At 32.2% G+C, this 20,062-nt stretch overlaps 1 protein-coding gene across 1 annotated transcript in view; it reads right to left on the bottom strand.

Moving 5' to 3' along the window:
* Nucleotides 1-20,062, bottom strand: part of LOC145994132 (pseudouridine-5'-phosphate glycosidase-like) — a 170,708-nt gene that overhangs the window by 19,928 nt on the left and 130,718 nt on the right. Inside the window, exon 8 of the mRNA XM_083130222.1 lies at nt 1,019-1,076. Within this exon, the coding sequence (XP_082986348.1) occupies nt 1,019-1,076 (58 nt within the window). The remainder of the gene's footprint in view (nt 1-1,018; nt 1,077-20,062) is intronic.

The following is a 20,062-nucleotide window of genomic DNA, read 5'->3' as shown; positions in this document are numbered from 1 at the left end:
CCTTTCTTTATTAAATTCTTGATAAAGATATCCCTTTCATTGGTATAAAATGGACATTGAAATATAACATGATGAGCATCTTCCTGATTTATTTTGTATTTGCACATAGGTGAATTAACTAACTAACTAACTCTCTAGCCTTCTTAAACCCGAAGGTTCATGGCTGCAGCAACACAGGCCTTCCATCTGTCCCTATCTTGAGCAAGATCTATATAATCTTTTCCATCCCTACCGATTTCCTTTAGGTCGATCTCAACGTTGTCCCTCCATCTTTTTTTGGCCTTCCTACACGTCTCTTACCATCAGGTTTCCCAACAAGAATCCTGTAAACTCCTCTTTCCTCTCCCATTCGTGCCACATGGCCTGCCCACCTAATTCTTCTTGATTTAATTATTCTAATAATATCTGGACATGAATACAAATTATGTACTTCCAAATTATGTAACCTTCTCCACTCACCTGTCTCCTCATCCCTTTTAGGTCCAAAGATTTTCCTAAGGATCTTATTTTCAAATACTTTCAATTTATGTTCCTCTTTCAAAGTAAGGGACCAAGTTTCACACCCATATAATACTACAGGCAAAATTACTGTTTTGTATATTTTAACTTTTAGTTTCTTACATATTAAACTAGAAGACAAAAGTTTATGAAGGGAGAAGTAACATGCATTTCCTGAATTAAGCCTACTTTTTATTTCCTCTTTAATATAATTTTCACATGTTAATATTACTCCTAAGTATTTATTTATTACAAGGTGAAATAACTAAATTAATTATATAAATTGTGATTTAATTTGATGTGACCTGATAGTAGGTTCCAAGAAAGTAGATTCTGTCATTCTTGCACATTCTACCATCAGATTTAGCCACAACCATCACGGAAATATCTTCCCATATCAACGCTCCCACATAATTTGCCCAGCCTGTTGTTGCAGAAGACAAAATAGGCAAATTTTGAGCAAATCTAGGCAAATTAATATGAAAATCGTTTCATGTAAGACCAAAAAAGTAACACTTACCGGTCCATGTCCACTTTGTAACTTGTTATTGCTGGGTGGAGATGTGTTTCCTGTCTTCCTGTAATAAAATAGTATTTTATAGAGTTATCGCAAATATCCGTATGAACAATCGAAGAACAGTTCTATAGAAGCATATTTTATTTGCTAGTTACGCAGTTACACACATACTATTTTTGGAATGGTAGTTAAATCTTAAAATAAAAAAAAGGATAAAGAAAAATGTGACATGATATTCCATATTCCTCTTACAGTTAAACAAAATGAAAGAACTATAACACTTCTGGGAGTGGAGACAGTAGAATTTTTGAAACTGTGTGCTTTGCATTGTTTCAAGTTCTTCTCACCGCTGCAAATACGCCAACGCAAAACAACTTCCATGTCTGCTATTACGATCACAAAATCTAAATTCATCAATTACCATAAAGCACTACATATGACAGTATACAGTTTGCATGCCTGCCTCTGAAACCACTATGTTGTACAGTCACGGACACTTCTGGGTTGTAACAATATCATTGACTCTGGAATCGTTACAAGTCAAAAGTATCCGTGACTGTACAAAACCCCTACTTCAATGCCCAAAGTCCAAACTTTCCAAAAACCTCCCAAATTCTCAGATCGTTTTATTACGAACACCCGTCATACAACGCAAAGATACGTTAAATCGCGATTTAAATCAGGTGTTTTTTTTAAAGAAATCACTGATTTATACCACTTTAAATAAATAATTTACAGAATAATGTACATAAGGATTTTGTAGATATCAGAATTACTTTTGATGAAAGAACATTAATATTCTAATCATTTAATGGTGTTTATTAGGCTCTAAGATAAGAAAATAAAGTAAATAAATATATGTACTGATGGTGTGAAGCTCATACGAAAGGAAATGTAAACACAGGATTTCTCTTGATTTAAAATTAAATCATTTTTATAGGCAAAGTAGGGAGAACGCTATGTTCTAGGCCACCCCCGAAATTTTGGTTTACTTTTATTGTGTATACCTATACAGTAATATACTCAAAATCGAACTCTGACTGTTACAAAAATGACACAATACAAGTGCAAAAAAAAAGAAGTCAAAGCTCAAATTCCAATTTTCATAGTGCAAAATTGCTAATTTTCTAAAATCCCTCTATAACTTTTGCTAAACTTTTATTTTTCAATAATTAAAGCGAAGTGCTAAGTTAAAAGTAAGTGCTAAGTTACTTCCGGTCCACTTCCGGTCCACTTCCGGTTTACTTATAAATTATTACAAATTTTAGCAAAATACCCCAGCATCCTGTATTTGTATATCTCTATATCACCATATGTGTACTAATTTTTATTTCTTATACTGTTAGTGCTTCACTGGCAATATAATAGCAAAATGAACCCTACTGCCGCTCTTCGAAATATGATTCTCAGTCCTCCCTTCAACTATCTGCCATCTGTTAGAGGTTTTGTGAACTAAGTGGTGCTTTGTTTGTGTGTACAATGCTTTTTGCACTTGGTTATCATCACCTAACATGTTATTAATTGTTTTTTAAAATTAATTACAAATGAAAACTAATAATTAATATTATCTAAAGTTACTAATTAATATTATACAATTAATTGATATAATTTTTTTGTTCTTGTTGCTAGTGTTGGGTAATTATAGTTGTTGCAAAATATACCTCTCGCGTATGACAGTTTCTGAGTTTCGTTGGGTATATATAGACGAATCGAAATTTTACTTATGTTAAATTGTATGTTAGGGTACATGGTAAGAAAAATCATTGTATATTAGAGCGCTCTTTTAATGATTTGCCTATAACTGCATACAGGCAGCCGTAAATTTAGCATAAAATATCCTGATCCTGTTTCTTCTAGCATATGCTACGTTTGTTGGGGTAGGATCATTGGGGGAAATGTGATTCTCCCATGATGTCATCTGACTTACTAGCATATGCGATACGAAGAACAGGTGTGTATGTGGCTTACTAGGATTAGGCTCATGGTAATGAGGTCCTAGTAGCTGAAACGTTGTCGGGGTATTTTGCAAAAATTTTCTTAAACAGTTAACAAATATAATATATATTTTTTTAAATTCAGATATTAGATGGATTTTACAAATATATTTAAAAAAAATACGTTAGGTAATTGTGGCTTCTACAGCTCGTTGCAAAAATATACCTAAAATTTTATTGTTTTAAGAAGAATCCTAAAAAAATATTTTATATATATAAAACCCAAATTATAAAAATATAGATATAAACCAAAAGTTTACTGATTAATAAATTGAGATTATAAATACAAAGATTTTGCTATTTTCAATTATTATTTGAGAATTAGAAGTTGAGAGAAGATATTTATTAAATAATTAATTTACCTAAAATTTTATTGTTTTGACAAGAATCCAAAAAAAAATATTTTGTATATATAAAACCCAAATTATAAAAATATAGATATAAAACCCAATTATAAAATATAGATATGAAACCCAATTATAACAAAATGAATAATCAAATTAAAAATCCAAACCAAGATATTTTATATCATGTTGTATATAATACAACACATGTAGATAATGAAAAATTAGATATTCCAAATTTTCTAGCTAAACTTAAACCTAAATTTAAAAATTTAATTTTTGATAAACTTAGACAATATTCTCTCAAATTATATTGTATTTTATCATCAAATTATATTAATCCTGGTAATAAAATAGAAAACTTTTATCATCAGACTCATGTGTTAAAATTATACTATAATGATACTAATAATTTAGATGATATTTATGATAGAATTTGTGAAGAACTTAAGTTACAACAACAACAGTTCGAAAAACAAGATTCAGGTTGGTCTCTTTGTGATACAAACCATGAACTTGAATTGAAAATAGCAAAAAACGCCCCTCTTGGAGGATCTGGTTATATTAAATTACCTAAAGAGATTGAAAACTAAAAATCTGTATTAAATATTCAAAATAATGATAATAAATGTTTCCTCTGGTGCATCATAGCATATTTTCATCCAGTTAAAAATTATAATGATCACAAATATCGTGTCTCCCATTATGAAAAATTTGAAACAGAATTTAAAAAATCCATGTCAGGAATAAAATAGCCAGTACAAATCTCAGATATTGAGAAATTTGAAAAGCAATATCAACAATACAATAAAAAATTAATAAATGTTCATGTTTATGGTTATGATATAAATAATAATATTTATCCACTCAGACACCATCCACCATCTGCTGGTGCACATATCATAAGATTATTATATGTTACAGAGAGAAATAAGAAACACTATTGTCTCATACAAAATCTAACAAAATTGGTGCATAATCAAATAACATCAGATTGTCATAAAATAACAATATGTGATCGATGCTTGTCAAAATTTTATGGAAGAGGTGACAAATCATGTGAACAGCAATTAGAGGAACATATTGAAAAATGTTATTATTATCCCCATGCAACTTAGAAATTTCAATCCAAAAGTATAAAATTTTCTAATTATGAATCGCTGGTACAACATCCATTTGTAATCTATGCTGATTTTGAAACAATACAGATACCGATGCAAACATGTCTTCCCGATCCAAATGAATCATATACAACAAATATAGCTAACCATGAATCTTGTGGTTTTGTACTAAAATTAGTAAAAACTTATGAAGAAAATAATCCACAACAATTATTTATTTATAGAGGTAAAAATGCATCTCGAATATTTATTGAAAAACTTAGAGAGTGGGTAAAAGATTTTGCTCCAATTTTATATAATACAAAATTGATGAATAAACTTACACCAGAACAACATCAGAAACATTATGATACCAAACAATGCAAATATTGTAAAAATAATTTTAATTTATTTAATCCAAAAGTTAAACACCATAACCATTTTAATGGAGAATATATTGAAACAATTTGCAATTCATGTAACTTAAAAATAAAGAAACCAAATTTTATTCCAGTATTTATTCATAATTTACAAAATTTTGATGCACATTTATTTATCAAAGAATTAGGATATGATACAGAAAATATTAATATTATACCACGCAGTAAAGATAAATATATTACCATAGAAAAAACTATCAGATTAGAAAATGGACAAATAATTAAACTTAGGTTTCTAGATTCATATCAGTTTCTATCTAGTAGTTTGGCAAATCTGGTGAAACAATTATCCGATGATGAATTTATTCACACAAGAAAATATTTTAATAATGTTAATATGGAATTGCTAAAAAGAAAAGGAGTTTACCCCTATCAATACATGGATAGTTTTGATAAATTTAATGAGACACAGTTACCACCGAAAAATAAATTTTATAACCATCTTCAGGATGAAGAATGTAGTGAAATAGATTATCAATATGCACAGACAATTTGGAATATATTAAATTGTAAAACAATGGGAGATTATCATGATATCTATTTAAAACTGGATGGTCTTTTGTTAGCCGATGTGTTCGAGATTTTTCGAAATCGTTGTTTCAAGAAATACAATTTGGATCCTGTTTTTATGTATACAACACCTGGTTTATCCTGGCAAGCTATGCTTTTAAATACAGAGGTTGAAATTGGTCTTGTTACCGATATCGAACAGTTCATGTTTGTTGAATCTGGTAAGCGTGGTGGTATAGTCCAGTGTCCTTTAAGATATGCAAAAGCAAATAATAAATATTTATCTAGAAATTATAATGCTAATAAAAAATTTAAATATATTTTATATATTGACATGAACAATTTATATGGTTATGTCATGAATCAATCACTACCAATTGGCAATTACGAATGGATGACAGATACAGAACTTGAAGACAAAGATTTCTTAAAGTGGTCTGAAGATCATGCAAAAGGTTGTCTACTGGAAGTTGATTTGGAATATCCATCACATCTACATGACCGACACCATGGTTTTGCTATGGCACCAGTTTCTCAAAAAGTACCAGGTACAGAGGAAACAAAATTGATATTATCATTTGAAAATAAAAATAATTATGTACTTCATTATCGACTGTTACAGTATTATTTGAAACATGGTATGAAATTAACAAAAATCCATAAAGGGTTAAAATTTGATCAAGAAAGATGGTTAGCTCAATATATTGAGAAAAATACAAATAATCGAATACAAACAAATTCTAAAGTTGAAAAAAATCTTTATAAATTAATGAGTAATTCCATATATGGAAAATGTTTAGAGAACAAAAGAAATCGAGTGAGGTGTAATTTGGTGTCAGACCGAAAAAATCTTCTGAAACTTATTGCCGACCCCACATATAAAAGTTTTACAAAAATTACTAATAATCTAATTCTTATTGAAAGATCTAATACCAATATAATGTGTGATGCACCGATAGCTGTCGGTGTTACAGATTTAGAATTATCAAAATTGGAAATGTATAAATTTCATTATGATGTTATGAAACCTAAATACAAAAATAGAATTAAAGTAGCTTATATGGATACTGATAGTTTTGTATATGAGATAGAAACAAATAATTTATACAATGACTTGTTCTCTCTAAATAAATATTTTGATTTTAGCAATTATCCAGAAAATCATCCATTATATAATATTGAAAACCAGATGATCCCTGGGAAAATGAAAGATGAGGCAGCAGGGTCCATAATATCAGAATTTGCCGGACTCAGATCGAAAATGTATTGCATGAAAATGGATGGGGAAGAAAAAGAAATTAAAAAAGCTAAGGGTGTAAAACAGGCATGTACAAGAAAACTTGCAATAGATGATTTCAAACAATGTTTAAAAAATAAAAATAAAAAATATACATGCCTGCCTACCATCTTAATAGTAAATTAGATGGTGTTTATACTACAATAGAAAATAAAATAGCGCTCAATGGGAATGATAATAAATTGCAAGTATTAAATTGCAATATCCATACTAGAGAATATGGACACTATAATACATTAAAAATTTGTTTTAAATGTTATAAATTCAAAAATTAACATAAATATTACAATTTAAAATTATTTTATTCTATTATATTTTTATTAAAATTATTCTATAAATTCAAAAAAATTAATTCAAATATTACATAATTTATTTTCTATAATTAATAAATTTTTTTTAATTTTTTTTTTTAATTTTTTTTAATTTTTTTTAATTTTTTTTTTATAATACAGCAACCTAACACTTAAAATTGTTCTATCACTCTTTCATTTTTACATCATATATGTATGATTTCTCCACAATTAAAATTGCACTACATATGGTATTTTCAGGTAAAGTTTCATGAAATTCACACATTAACTTAATATTAGTTCGATCATTGATAACCACCAATTTTCTTTTTGATGCATTTATTAAAAACATAGGTCTGTGAATTATGAACTCGTCTGGGTTATAATACATATCGATATTTCCTTCAGTTACTCTTTTAAATGCAGAATATGCTTCATATAATTTTAAATAATCTTGTTCTGTAATATTTAAATTGTAATTTTCACGTGGGAATACCTCATTCCTACCATTCTTAAGATATATATTTTTAATTTTACAGTTATCAAATTTGCTGCTATCTTTTTCCTGATTGTCATCTCTCCCTGTCTGAAACAATACGGCTACAAATTCTGGCATGTCATATTGTAGAGATTGGAACTGATTAGTAATGTCGTACTCGAAAATTTACCCTCTACAGGTTTCTGTATGCATTGATATGTATAAAATTGTATTGGAATTTGAGGATTTTTTCAAAATGTTGGATTTGTACTTCAGAGCATAATTCGATTCATATTCGACTATAGGCATGCGTAACTCCATAGACTGGATCACACATTCGGGTAAACTAGCGTCGTTGGCTGTTCCATCTGCATTTAAAGTTTTATATCTCATTATAGCATTATAATCATTGGGTGATCTGCGAAATATGATGCTTAAACCACCTTTCCACATAATTTCTTTATAATCGGAGAAAAAACCAAATAACAATCTCATGGGGAACAGTACTGTGTGACTTTTTGTCATAATTTTTGTTCCAGCTTCGAATCCACCTATTTTATAATATACACTTTCTGATTTTGATAATTTTAATGTTGCCACAGTAGTGGATGTAATTCCAGGATAATCAATCCTGTCAATCACTGTACCATGTTTCCTGACTTCAATTTGTGAGAACAAGAATGGAACAAAATTGTCTATAAGTTTTATATTAGCCCCAGGGAGGGGATATTCTTCACTATTACTTTGTTTTACAATATCAAATTTTATATACAGATCGGATCTATGAGGATGAATAAATCCGTCCCCGACAGAAATATCAAACTGTACTTCCTTATTCGGTTGATTAAGATTAGCAAATGTCCTCCTGTTTGGAGGGAATGACTGTAACTCATAACTTTCGATATTTTCCATTTTGGGTATTTATTTATATAATTTTAAATATTAATTTCTATTATTGCAGTGGTCTTAGCACCGGCAAAATCGACTATCTCGTTTTTCTCATTTGTAATTCTTATCTCTATGTAATTAACTTTATCATAGTAAACAGGAAAATAGATTGGTGAGATTGGGGAATAAAAAATAGGTTCCATAAATTCAGAATTTGGTTTAAATGTAGCAATAATACCTGTTTCCTTGTGAGTACCAATTGAATTTTTTTCGGCTTTGATAATCATTCCTTTAGCAATATTACAGTGAACATTCAACGTCTCGATAGCTAGGAATTTCGGTATAAATTTACCTATGTGTCTAGTACCAGGTTCTAATTTTGAATTGTTCTCAAATCCTAGAAGTTCACCCATGTTAGATAGATCTACTGTTTCATTGGTGGATACAATCTCCACTCTGTGTGTTACAGAATTTTGAGATAGTAGTACAGTATTAGGAAGTTCAGATTGTAGAGTAGATAAGTTATACTGTCCGGGAGGAATAATAATTTTCTCGTTACCTACTAATATAGTATTGTTGTAGTTAGTTACATTCGGAATCAGATACATGCTGTAGAATGCTCTCAGAGCTATAGATTTTGGATATATAATATCATCGTGGAGATGCAGTTCCAAGATCGAAGTTTCACTAGAAAGATGAAAAATTCCCATACTTTATGTATAATACTGCTTTTTGAAAATCTTGTAATTTTATGTGTGGTATTTTATTTAATATTCTGAGCATGGTAATACAAATATGACCACATATAATTTGATCAAAATCTTGTATGCGCTGATCGTTGTAATAAATATTACAATATTTTAAATAATTAACTAATTCTCTAGGTGGTCTCCCTCCAAAAGAATCGAAAATAAAAACATTGTTGTTTTGTTTATAATAACAGATCCAGTGGGTACCAATATTTTCGGACTTATCCAAATTGACCACACCACATTCTCGAGAGTGACTATTTTTAGGGAGAGAATCCGACATGAAAACTCCTCTGAAATGTTGAATTTTAAATATTTTAACTAAAGATTCAATGTCTTGGTTCGTGAGCGGCTTTTCTTTTTTTTTAATTTTCTGAGTACTTTGGATTTCACACCACTACCCCCTCGAAGGGGGCTCTTCATAGCCAGATTATGGCGTTTTTGTTCCTCTAATTCGGCTTTATTTTTTTTTGAATCGAGTACAGTTTTTGCAATAGCAGCACTGCCACCAGCTAAACTTCCCACGGCACCCAAAGCAGCTAGGATAGCAGGAATGCTAAATATGAATCCACCACTATGTTCTTATTTTCTTATATTTTGCAATCGTTTTAATTGTGGTGTACTAAGTAATAACTTCATCCCATTTCCTTTGGATATACATTGTTTTTTTTCTCCTGTTGTTTTTTAGTTAAAATTGAATTTACAATTTTTAAATTTTTGAGATCCCGATATGGAATTTGATATACTACTCCTTTCGGTTTCATATTTTTTTAAATTATTTTTAAGGGTATTTATTTATATATTAACAAACTAAATTACTAACTAAAATTAACTAATTTTCTACAAACCCCACCCTAATTTTTGTTTTGTGTTCATAGCAATTGTTGTACCCAATGCTGCTATTTTCTCACCCAAAGAAGCATCTCTACTGGTTAATCTTCCAAATGCTGCATGCTCCAATTTTTGATCGGCTGCATGCCGCTTGTCGAGGTCTGTGTGTGTATTGTATGCAATATCATGATCTTTACAAGCGGCATCAAGTTGATTAATTCCCCTATCTCCTCTTTCTAATCGTTTATCAAGTTTGGTGCCCGGACCACAGTACTGGTAACCAGGTACATGTAATTCGAATGGAAGTTTATTTATAATATCATTAACCAAACCTCGACCTTCTGATACATTCCAGAATTTAGGAGGTAGAGTATTGATAATTTTAATTAAGTATCCTATACCTTTTGGATCATTTACAATAAAATTGGCTAATTTATCACTGATCATGTTTACAATACCTATTTTTTCATTATAGAAATTATTGTTCCCAGCATTTTCTTCTCCGGCTATAACCAGCAATCTATCTATGAGTTTTCTCACATCATCCACCCAGACAAACTCTTTAGGTAGAGTATTATATTGTTTGATACCACTACCGGTTTTAAGTTGGTTCCAGATCGGTTTAATTAGATTTTTGTATTTGTCGCCACTGCTCGATTTCACACGCTTTTGACTGGCATCGTTATTTTGGTATAGAGCATCGGACAATATCAAAATTTCGGAGTAACTCTGGTAATCTTCATCTGTGTAATCTTTAGGGTGTTTCTTGGTAATTAGTTCCCACAACCCTATAGTTCCCGGGTATCTTGACCAACTATTTTTTTCACCCAAATTTATTTTCACATCATCGCCTTGAAATGTTACTCTAGATTTCCCAATTTTCCATACTACACCTTAATTTGGTTCCACGGTCGGATACAATCCAAATACTTCATCTTTTTCAAATTTTCCAGTACTTAGATAATCTCTTGCCAGAGGACCCAACTCAATTTTCTCAGGTTCACCTATAGTTTTAATAGGCGGCTGTTGGAGTGTTAGGGGAGTATGGATACTAGATAATGGTGTAGGAGGATAATCTGCATAATTTTTAGCAGTAAGAGGTACCAATTCATTTATGAGATTTTTATTTTGTTCTGTGACACCTTTAATTTCTTTACCAAGACCACTGATTGCATCTATAATTGGTTGATCTTGACGTTTGTGTTGTTCATAGAATCCTCGATTTTCTGATTTCCAACCTTTGAATCTTTTGGTGAGGTACTCACGTAATTTAGAATTGTCTTCTATTTTGTGTTTTGTCATTTTTTTGATTAGAGGTTATTTTTATAACGTTTTAACGTTTTTTATATCGATTTAACGTTCATGAAATCGTTGATTTTGTTTCTATATTTTCCATTGTTAGGTTTTCTAGTCATGTCGATTGTAACAAATCCAAAATCATAATCGTTCCAACAGGATGAACAAAATTTGGAAAATTGGTCGTAATTTAAATCTCCCCCCACATAATCATCATGAACATGTTTAAGGTTAGTGTGATCTTGACGAAACAAACATATTAAATTTGAATTATCCCTCAGTAACTGTTTGGGAATCTTAGAATATGTTTGAGCCAAATAAAAACAATCTATTCCTCTGTGTCGACCTTGAGTGAAGAAATTTCGAATTAAATTTTGATTTTCCAGAATCACATCATCGAATACCACAACAGAATTTTCTAAACAGTGGTCGAGAGGTTTAATTTCTGATCCAAATGTGGCTATACCCAGTCCCTTATACAATTTCATGAGTTGCTGGTATTTTGGTTGTTCTAAACTTTTTGAGAATACATACAGGTGCCTATTTTTCCAGTCTAACCAATTAGGCGCAAGCAAGAAATTATCTACCAGCAGTGTAGTTTTACCACAACCGGATGGGCCTACAATAAGACACCTAATATTGTCTGGTAACAACTCACCATTTTTTTTACTAGTTTCTACTAACTCTGGCAAACGTTGCACAACGTTCCAAGTTGGTATCATAGAATCACCTGGTTTGCCTCTATCCAACTTTTTTCTGGCAATCCTAGCCATTTTACATACAATTTGTTATTCTTTTTCTTTAATATTTTTTCAATAAGATATGTATCTGGATATTTTGTTTTACTGAGTTCCTCTTCATAAAATCTTCCTTTCAGTATTTTATTATAATTATCTTTTAATATATAAGTATACCTGTTGCCTGGTAAAACTTGAACCACTGTAAACAATTCGGTGCTCCAATTTTTTGTGTAACTTTTCTCAAATAAATGCTTAAATTTACTAACTCGCACCTTATCTCCTATTTTAAATCTGGGTTTCTCTGTTGTGTATTTATACTTATGACAGTAAACAGTAGAAATCAATCGTTGTTCATCAGATTTAGTTACCTCGGCAGGTTTCATATGTATGGTTCTATGCATGGAATTATTGTAATTATGTACTAGGTCAGGTAAAATTTCTACCCATTTATAGTTACCCTGTAGAGTAAATTGTTTCCACATGAGATTTTTTAATGTTCTGTTGAATCGTTCCACTATACTAGCTTTAAGATCACTGTATGTAGAATAATGTTTAATATTATGTTGATTCATTAATTTGGTAAATGTGGAATTGTAAAATTCTTTTCCTCTATCTGTGTGCAAATAATTCGGTATCCTACCTTGCTCGAAAATAAATTTGAAAGCTTCAGCGACACAAGTTGCTGTTTTAGATTTTATAGGAATTGCCCATGCATATTTGCTAAATGTATCTATCACGGTAAGTAAATATTTGTAACCATGATTTATCTTATGTAAATTTTTTAAAACCCCCGTAGACATTTCTATCAGATCACCCTCCCACAGATCATCTATGCTTTTTGTTACCACAGATAATCGTTTGTAATTACGACGGGCTGGTCTGTGTAATTCATTAACTATACCTTGTCTAGACATCTAGTGCGAAGAGAAAATATTACATAAAATGGATTAACCTCAGGGTATAATTGTCTTATTTCAAAAATTAATTTATCACCAGTTTCAATATGAAAAAGCGATAATTGTTCATCCTCATGTATTTTATATTTGTTGGCAGATTCATCCCAGTATGCTATAGGTATTTGAACTGCTTTGTGTATACCATCTTTTCTTATTATAGTAAATTTGGGAACTTCGACATGTTTTATATTATTTAAAAATCTAAACTTCAAAAATCTAAGTTGGCCATCAACAAAAAATTCGTGTGCCTGTGCGTACGGGTATAATTTGTAAACATTACCTGCATTAACATATGTCCAGTGCCCTCGAGTGTTTGGAATACTTTGTAACCTAACAATTTCCATAGAATAAAACTGACGAGAATCTGCATCGTCTAATCTGCTTAATACCGGTTCCAGGTGTTCGCTGATAGTACGAATCAACTCATCGTAACCCGGTTTAATTTTCACATCCACATATACCTGTTTGAATTGTTCTTTCAAATCATGCAATTGATTGGCGAAATTCGATAAGTTCGATTCTTGTGCTGCTTCAATGGTGCTAATTTGCACCTTAATGTTCGAGATAATCTGCTGTAAACTTTCTACTAGTTTCAATTTCGAACTCTGGCTAGCGAGATCGTGTACTTGATTTCTGATGTCCATAAATAATAAGTTTAGTTCATTGATTATTTGGTTGGTGGGAAGATTAGCAACAGTTTCTTTGATTTGTGCAATTTCCCCCTGAATATTTTTAATATCTTCAGATTTGAGTATTCGATTTACTGCTCTCTTCATGGCTCTTATTTCCTGTGAAGTAGGCAACCCTGCTACAGTATTCTGAAGTGTGGTCAGAGTTAATTTTACAGCATCCAGTTCGGTTGCAGATCCAACAGTTTTCAAAATTTCTTGCAGTTGGGTTATGTCATCTTGAGTAGGCGTAGATTGCTGCAGTGTTTCTAACTTATTCTGTATGTCATCTATGAGATGGTGGAAATGAGATAATTCAGATTCGGTATTGAGATTTTCTAATTTAGCAACTTGTTGTTGTACTAGGGCTAAAGTTTCGGTGATACCTGGCAATTTTGATTCCAGAGTTTCCTGTACAGTAATTAATTCATTTTTCATAGTTTTAAGAGTATCTTCGATGTGAGCTATGGTTGCTTGTATCTTACCAAAATCCTCAAAAGTTTCCAGCTGCAATTTAATATTTGTTACACTACGAGCAATGGCATTGAGTTCAGTAGATGAAGGCAAATTATAAATAAAATCTTCCAATGTTTGAAGTTTGGTTTGAACTTCGGTTATGGCTGAATGCAGTTCATCTGTCTGAAGTTCTATTTTAATATTTTCCAGTGTAGGAATCTCGAAAGATTGAAACTGTTCTCGTAATTTGGTAATACTCGCATTTACTTGTTCAAATTCCTCTTGAGTTTTGATACCCTGAACAATGGTTTGCAGTTCGGTGCGAATACTATTCGCTTGCTCGTTTAATTGCTGTTTCAATTGTTCGGTATTGGTTATCTGCATTTGTCGAAATTTATCGAGTTCATTTTTTAATTTGGCTACACTTTCCTCCAAGTTTTGAAGATTGTCTATTGAGGCTAAATTGGTATATTTTTCCAGTAGAGATTTGAGTTCTCCATCAATTTTTACTATGGGGTCAATCAGTTGAGTTTGAAGATTTGTGATTTCTGCTTGTATATTCACATTTAATGAATTTTGTAAAATTAATAAATCTGATTTAAGTTTTTTTAGACGTTCATCTAATCTAGCAATATCATTGGAATTATCCGGTATTTCCTGTCTTCTCCTGTTCCCAAATATGTCCATAATATATTTGTTATTTTATTTATTTATTATTATTTTGTTTTCGGTATTTTATATATTTCATAAATTCATAGATTCATAGATTATTCTTATTTCGATGAAGAGGGGAATTAATTTATTATACTCCCCAATTGTTTCAGCATACAGGAATTCACCTGCTTGCACTTCGTATGTTGTGTCGGGACTAATTGCATTATGCTTAATTCTATACAAATTCCGACCTATGTGTACAAGTGCTGCATTGGATGGAGAGATACTTATTTGCATTTTCCCACTGACAGGAATTTTATATGATGGTTTGTTATTATTGAATACATGTAATTGTTTCCCTGTGTCTTCATCAATTTGGTACCAGATACTATTTAGATGAATGATGACCAAACTTCTCAATTTACTAAGAATATTTTTTATAATATCCATGTTGACTGGAATTTTCTCTATTTGTTGAATATGTTGTTTCTTAAACCCAAACACATTCATTGGCATAATTAGAAAATATTTATATGGTTATTTTATTAATATATTTGCATGAAATATGTTGAGGTTTAGGATTCTTCTCAAAACTATAAAATTTTAGATAATTAATTATTTTAACAAACCTAACAGTATAAGAAATAAAAATTAGTACACATATGGTGATATAGAGATATACAAATACAGGATGCTGGGGTATTTTGCTAAAATTTGTAATAATTTATAAGTAAACGGAAGTAGACCGGAAGTGGACCGGAAGTGGACCGGAAGTAACTTAGCACTTACTTTTAACTTAGCACTTCGCTTTAATTATTGAAAAATAAAAGTTTAGCAAAAGTTATAGAGGGATTTTAGAAAATTAGCAATTTTGCACTATGAAAATTAGAATTTGAGCTTTGACTTTTTTTTGCACTTGTATTGTGTCATTTTTGTAACAGTCAAAGTTCGATTTTGAGTATATTACTGTATAGGTATACACAATAAAAGTAAACCAAAATTTCGGGGGTGGCCTAGAACATAGCGTTCTCCCTACTAGGCAAAAATAGCAAACATTTTGTGTAGAAAAATATACAAACTACTAATCATGTTAAAACATAAATAGTGCCATTATCACTAAACTGTAAATAAAAATGGCAGCTGGAATTTCGAAACTATCATTAAAAAAATCTCCAAAATTCAGGTACAAAAACTTTTACAAATATTTAAGTTAATATTTTCAGTTACAAATATAAAGTACATCCAGAATGTTTTATTTTCACTGGAAGAAAAGTTACTGAAATTAGCCTATTATTAGTTTCACTAACACACTCAACAAACATTTCCACAATAGGTACAGTATCAGAAACAGAAAAATGCATATTTACGTATATTTTTTTATTTGCTTTAATCAAACTATGTATGGTTCCAAAAATCACACAAGCAATTATAAGCGTAAAAAAAAGGTAAAGTGCTCCTCTGTGCTTAGCACCACGCCATGAAGGCGTATAGGGGGTGTGGGGGTAACGCCCCACATTTTCTTGATCCGGTCGTGAGTGGGGGTGATGTGATCAGCATCACGCCCCTGACCGCCTTTATCCCCCCGGGTTTCCCCAGGTACCCATGTTATTCGACGCTGGGTGGGCGCCGGGGCCGCTTCCAACGTTAGAAAAGTTCCCGGATTTGAACCGGCCGGGGATCGAACCCGGGACCTTTAGCATGGTAGTCAGACGCGTTACCGACTGAGCCACGGCGGCCATTTTAAGCGTGTTTTTTTATAAAAAATTTAAAAAATCGATTTAAATTTTAAAAATCAACAAAAATGAGTTTTTTCATAAAAGTCTTGATTTTTATCAACCCTGCCGTATACCCAAGATTTAATGAAACTTTACAGAAACAGATTCTATCCCTATCATTGGTGCGTAAGGGGTGACTTTCTGGTAAGGTACCAAAAAGTCAACCTCGCTCCCACGTAGTACACCCTGCTAACTGCACCTTGCAGGCAAACGTGGCTCTGGCGTCTGGACCTACAGCCAGTATAATCCTCTGTAGGATTGTGTGTTAACCTCTGATTTGTCCTTGTTTGTGATTATCTCTTCATCCATCTCGTTTAATCACCATTCATCCTCATCTTTCCGATTATCCAAAAGGGATGTAAAATAAACTAAATCAATCAATCTATCCCTATCGTAACCGAGAATGGACATTCTCCTTCATGTAACAAAATTTTCGAATAATCCTCGTATAATTTCTTTACAAATATAGCCTACACTACACATGCGTGACAAGAATATCTCCACCCGCAACAGAAACATTCACAGATTCATGTCAACATAGAAACGTTCAGAAAATATGTGCCATCTGATTTTAACATGCTCCTGTAAAGAGCTATTATTGAATTTTCACATAATTCACCACATAAGTCTCTTTCTTTGATAATTATCGCGTATGTAAGTCTGATTACTGCAATAGTATATTGAAGCCACCATACAAATTACTTATATGTTTACATGCAAGTAAGAGTCGAGTTACAATATTCGACTAATCTGCCGGACCCTGTGACCGAGTGGTTAGCACATCACGCTGCGACGCCAAGGGTCCCGGGTTCGAATCCCGCTCAGGCTTGGTTGTTTGTGAATGTCCATTCATCAATTCCATCATTTCATCACCCATCCCCATCTTCGCAAATTAGCCAAGAGGCACAAAACGCGAAGTAAAATAAACTAAATCAATCAATTAAATCGACTAATCTGAATTCGGTTCAGACCAGTGGCGTAAATAACACCCCCGCGCACGAGCTTCGGGGGCGCAGTAAGAATGATAAATTAAGAAAGACCGAAACACAGCACACAGCGATGTCCGTTGAACCGTGAAAACTACGGGCTCCGCGCTACAAGTCAATGCTTGTGGTGTTGCTACGTTCCGCGCATAGGTTTCCTCCGCTGAATAAAAATCTGTATAAAATCGGTTTCGCAATGTGAATTGACAATGACAATGCATTTTAAAAACAGATGCAAAATCTTCAAAACAGGACCAATATTGTATTTATAGGGCTACCGAATACTAAGAAAAAGTTGTTTCGCAAAATTGAAGAAAACTGTTTTTTGACAAATTTTGAAAACTTGAAAATTAAGAATTGTGTTTAAAACCTTTCTACCTCCACTGTACTAAAATTTCACAACGATCGGACAAATCGTTTCTGATTTACAGAATTTCAAAGAGAGCGATCGTTTGCAAAACTCAAAAGAATGTACTCACGACGATAAAAAATATAAGGTCTACTCGGAATTAAAAAAAATGGTTAGCATAGATTAACGCAGAATTAAATCACCTAAATTTTGATGTAACTCTTTTTATGTAGGTCTACTGGCTAATTTTTAATTGCAGTCCAAACTCGAGTATCTATAATTTTTAATCGGACAGTATGTAAGTGGCATATCAATTCAAATTTGATATGAGTCATTCCATGCCATATCAACACAGATATGTGCAATTTCCAACCTGACCATCTCCGATTTTCATGAAATTTGGGGAGTTGAAACTATGCACGGAACTTAGTAACTATGAAAAGTTTTAGTCTCGTGCGTTTTGTAATTGTTAAATTATTCAAGGTCAAAGTTGGCAAAAATTGACCTTTTTGAGCCCGCTTAGCTATATTAAATGTGCTGTAACTCCGCCACTATTTCGCCTAGGAAGCTCAAATAAAGCTTATTGTACAGGGAATTGAACAAGCTTTCTAGTGATATATAACAAGCCTACCTTTGGATAAACATATAATTTTGTCACCTGACCTTGACCTTTGACCTTGAATATCTTAAAACATGTCATCACCAAAAATCGTGAAAAAAATATATTTGGTCCCTCATGCCATACTACAAAACATATCAAAAAATCATTCTGGGACTGCAATGAGATCAGAAGATACAAAATAATATGTGTAACTATGTGACTGATAAAAGCCTCATTAGATGAACTATGTCGAGTCAAAGGTCCCTTAACACCCCTTACAAAATGTAAAGGAGTTATCCTGTCATGAAAGAAATAGGTTAGACACAGGGAGATCCCTAGCTATGTGTGTCAAGCGCAAGTCCGGCACATTGTTGACCGCCATATTGATTTCAACGCTAAAACTTCAAAGAAAGTTTGAATTTTTTATAGGTAACGTCGTCGCCCTGTAATCAAGAGTCCCTGGTTCAATTCCTGGCAGAGGCGCAACTTAAACTGTACGCTCAGTCCCGATTAGCCTGTCTGTGCATAAAGTGTATTTAACACAAACATCGAATCTGGACGAGAAACGCCTGTGGGAAAATGAACGAACGGGGTGCGAGAACATCGCTGTAGAATGTAACACGGCTATGTAAACATTTCATCCAAGATCACACGGTCGGGCAACATAGCTGAAAGGTATCAGGAGATACGGTAATAAAAATTAAAAGCAAAATATGCATGGCCAGAGCTCTAAATCCTTATGTTTGTTCTTTGTATTTACATTGCCTTCGCTCTGATCTATAACCGAGATTTTCCTCAACTGACGTTAATGGTGGTCATGTCAATATTAGTACAAAGCTGAAACTCGAAGGTTATAAATCAGAAAAAAATCAGCCATCGGCAAAATCATTACCACATAAGCTTACAATTATGTGAGGAGACATTATCTGCTTCTGGCTACATAGGAGAGAGCGAGAATATATATATACCTATAGTATTGACTGATTTGTTGGGTTTATTTTAATTTGCTTATCTGTCACTTTTGATAATCGCGAAGATGAGGATGAGGGAGGATATGATGAAATTGATGAAGGGCACTCCCAAAAAACACCCATGAACAGAGGGATTCGAGCGTGCTGTGCTAACCACTCAGATCGGCAAGAATATAAATATAACAGAAGAAAGCATAATATCCAGAAAAGCGTTGATATTGTTGCAACTATTTTTATAGCGCAGATCAGGGCTCGAAATGTACCAGAGCGGACAGGAACGGCGTTTTTCAGTGTGAACTAAGTTGTTAATACTCTTTAATAGTAGTACATATTATAGCCTAGAGTCGATCTATTCTTTTCTATAAGGTTCCCCTCTAAGTGATGATGCTTTGTTGCTGGGAGGGAGCTTAGCGATATATGGTAGCGTGTATGTTGCCTTCATCCTTTTGTGTCTCCTCGTTCTCGGTTTTACTTTCTTGTTTGTTAAAATTATGAATTTTATTATTGTTTGTCGTGTCTTGTTGATTTGATTGTTCTGACAGAGGTATCACGATTTCCGTCTATTTAATCTTATAAGCGAAGAGAATCACAGAAGACGCGTGTCCAATGTATTTTATATAATTTGATGTTTAGGAAAATAATTGTATTAACTTTTATAAATCTTAATATAGCACGTC

Source organism: Lepisma saccharinum, chromosome 10 (assembly GCF_977018435.1).
Source record: "Lepisma saccharinum chromosome 10, izLepSacc3.1, whole genome shotgun sequence".
NCBI lineage: Eukaryota > Metazoa > Arthropoda > Insecta > Zygentoma > Lepismatidae > Lepisma > Lepisma saccharinum.
Note: the sequence above shows the minus strand (reverse complement) of the source record. Positions and strands in the feature narration are given on the sequence as shown.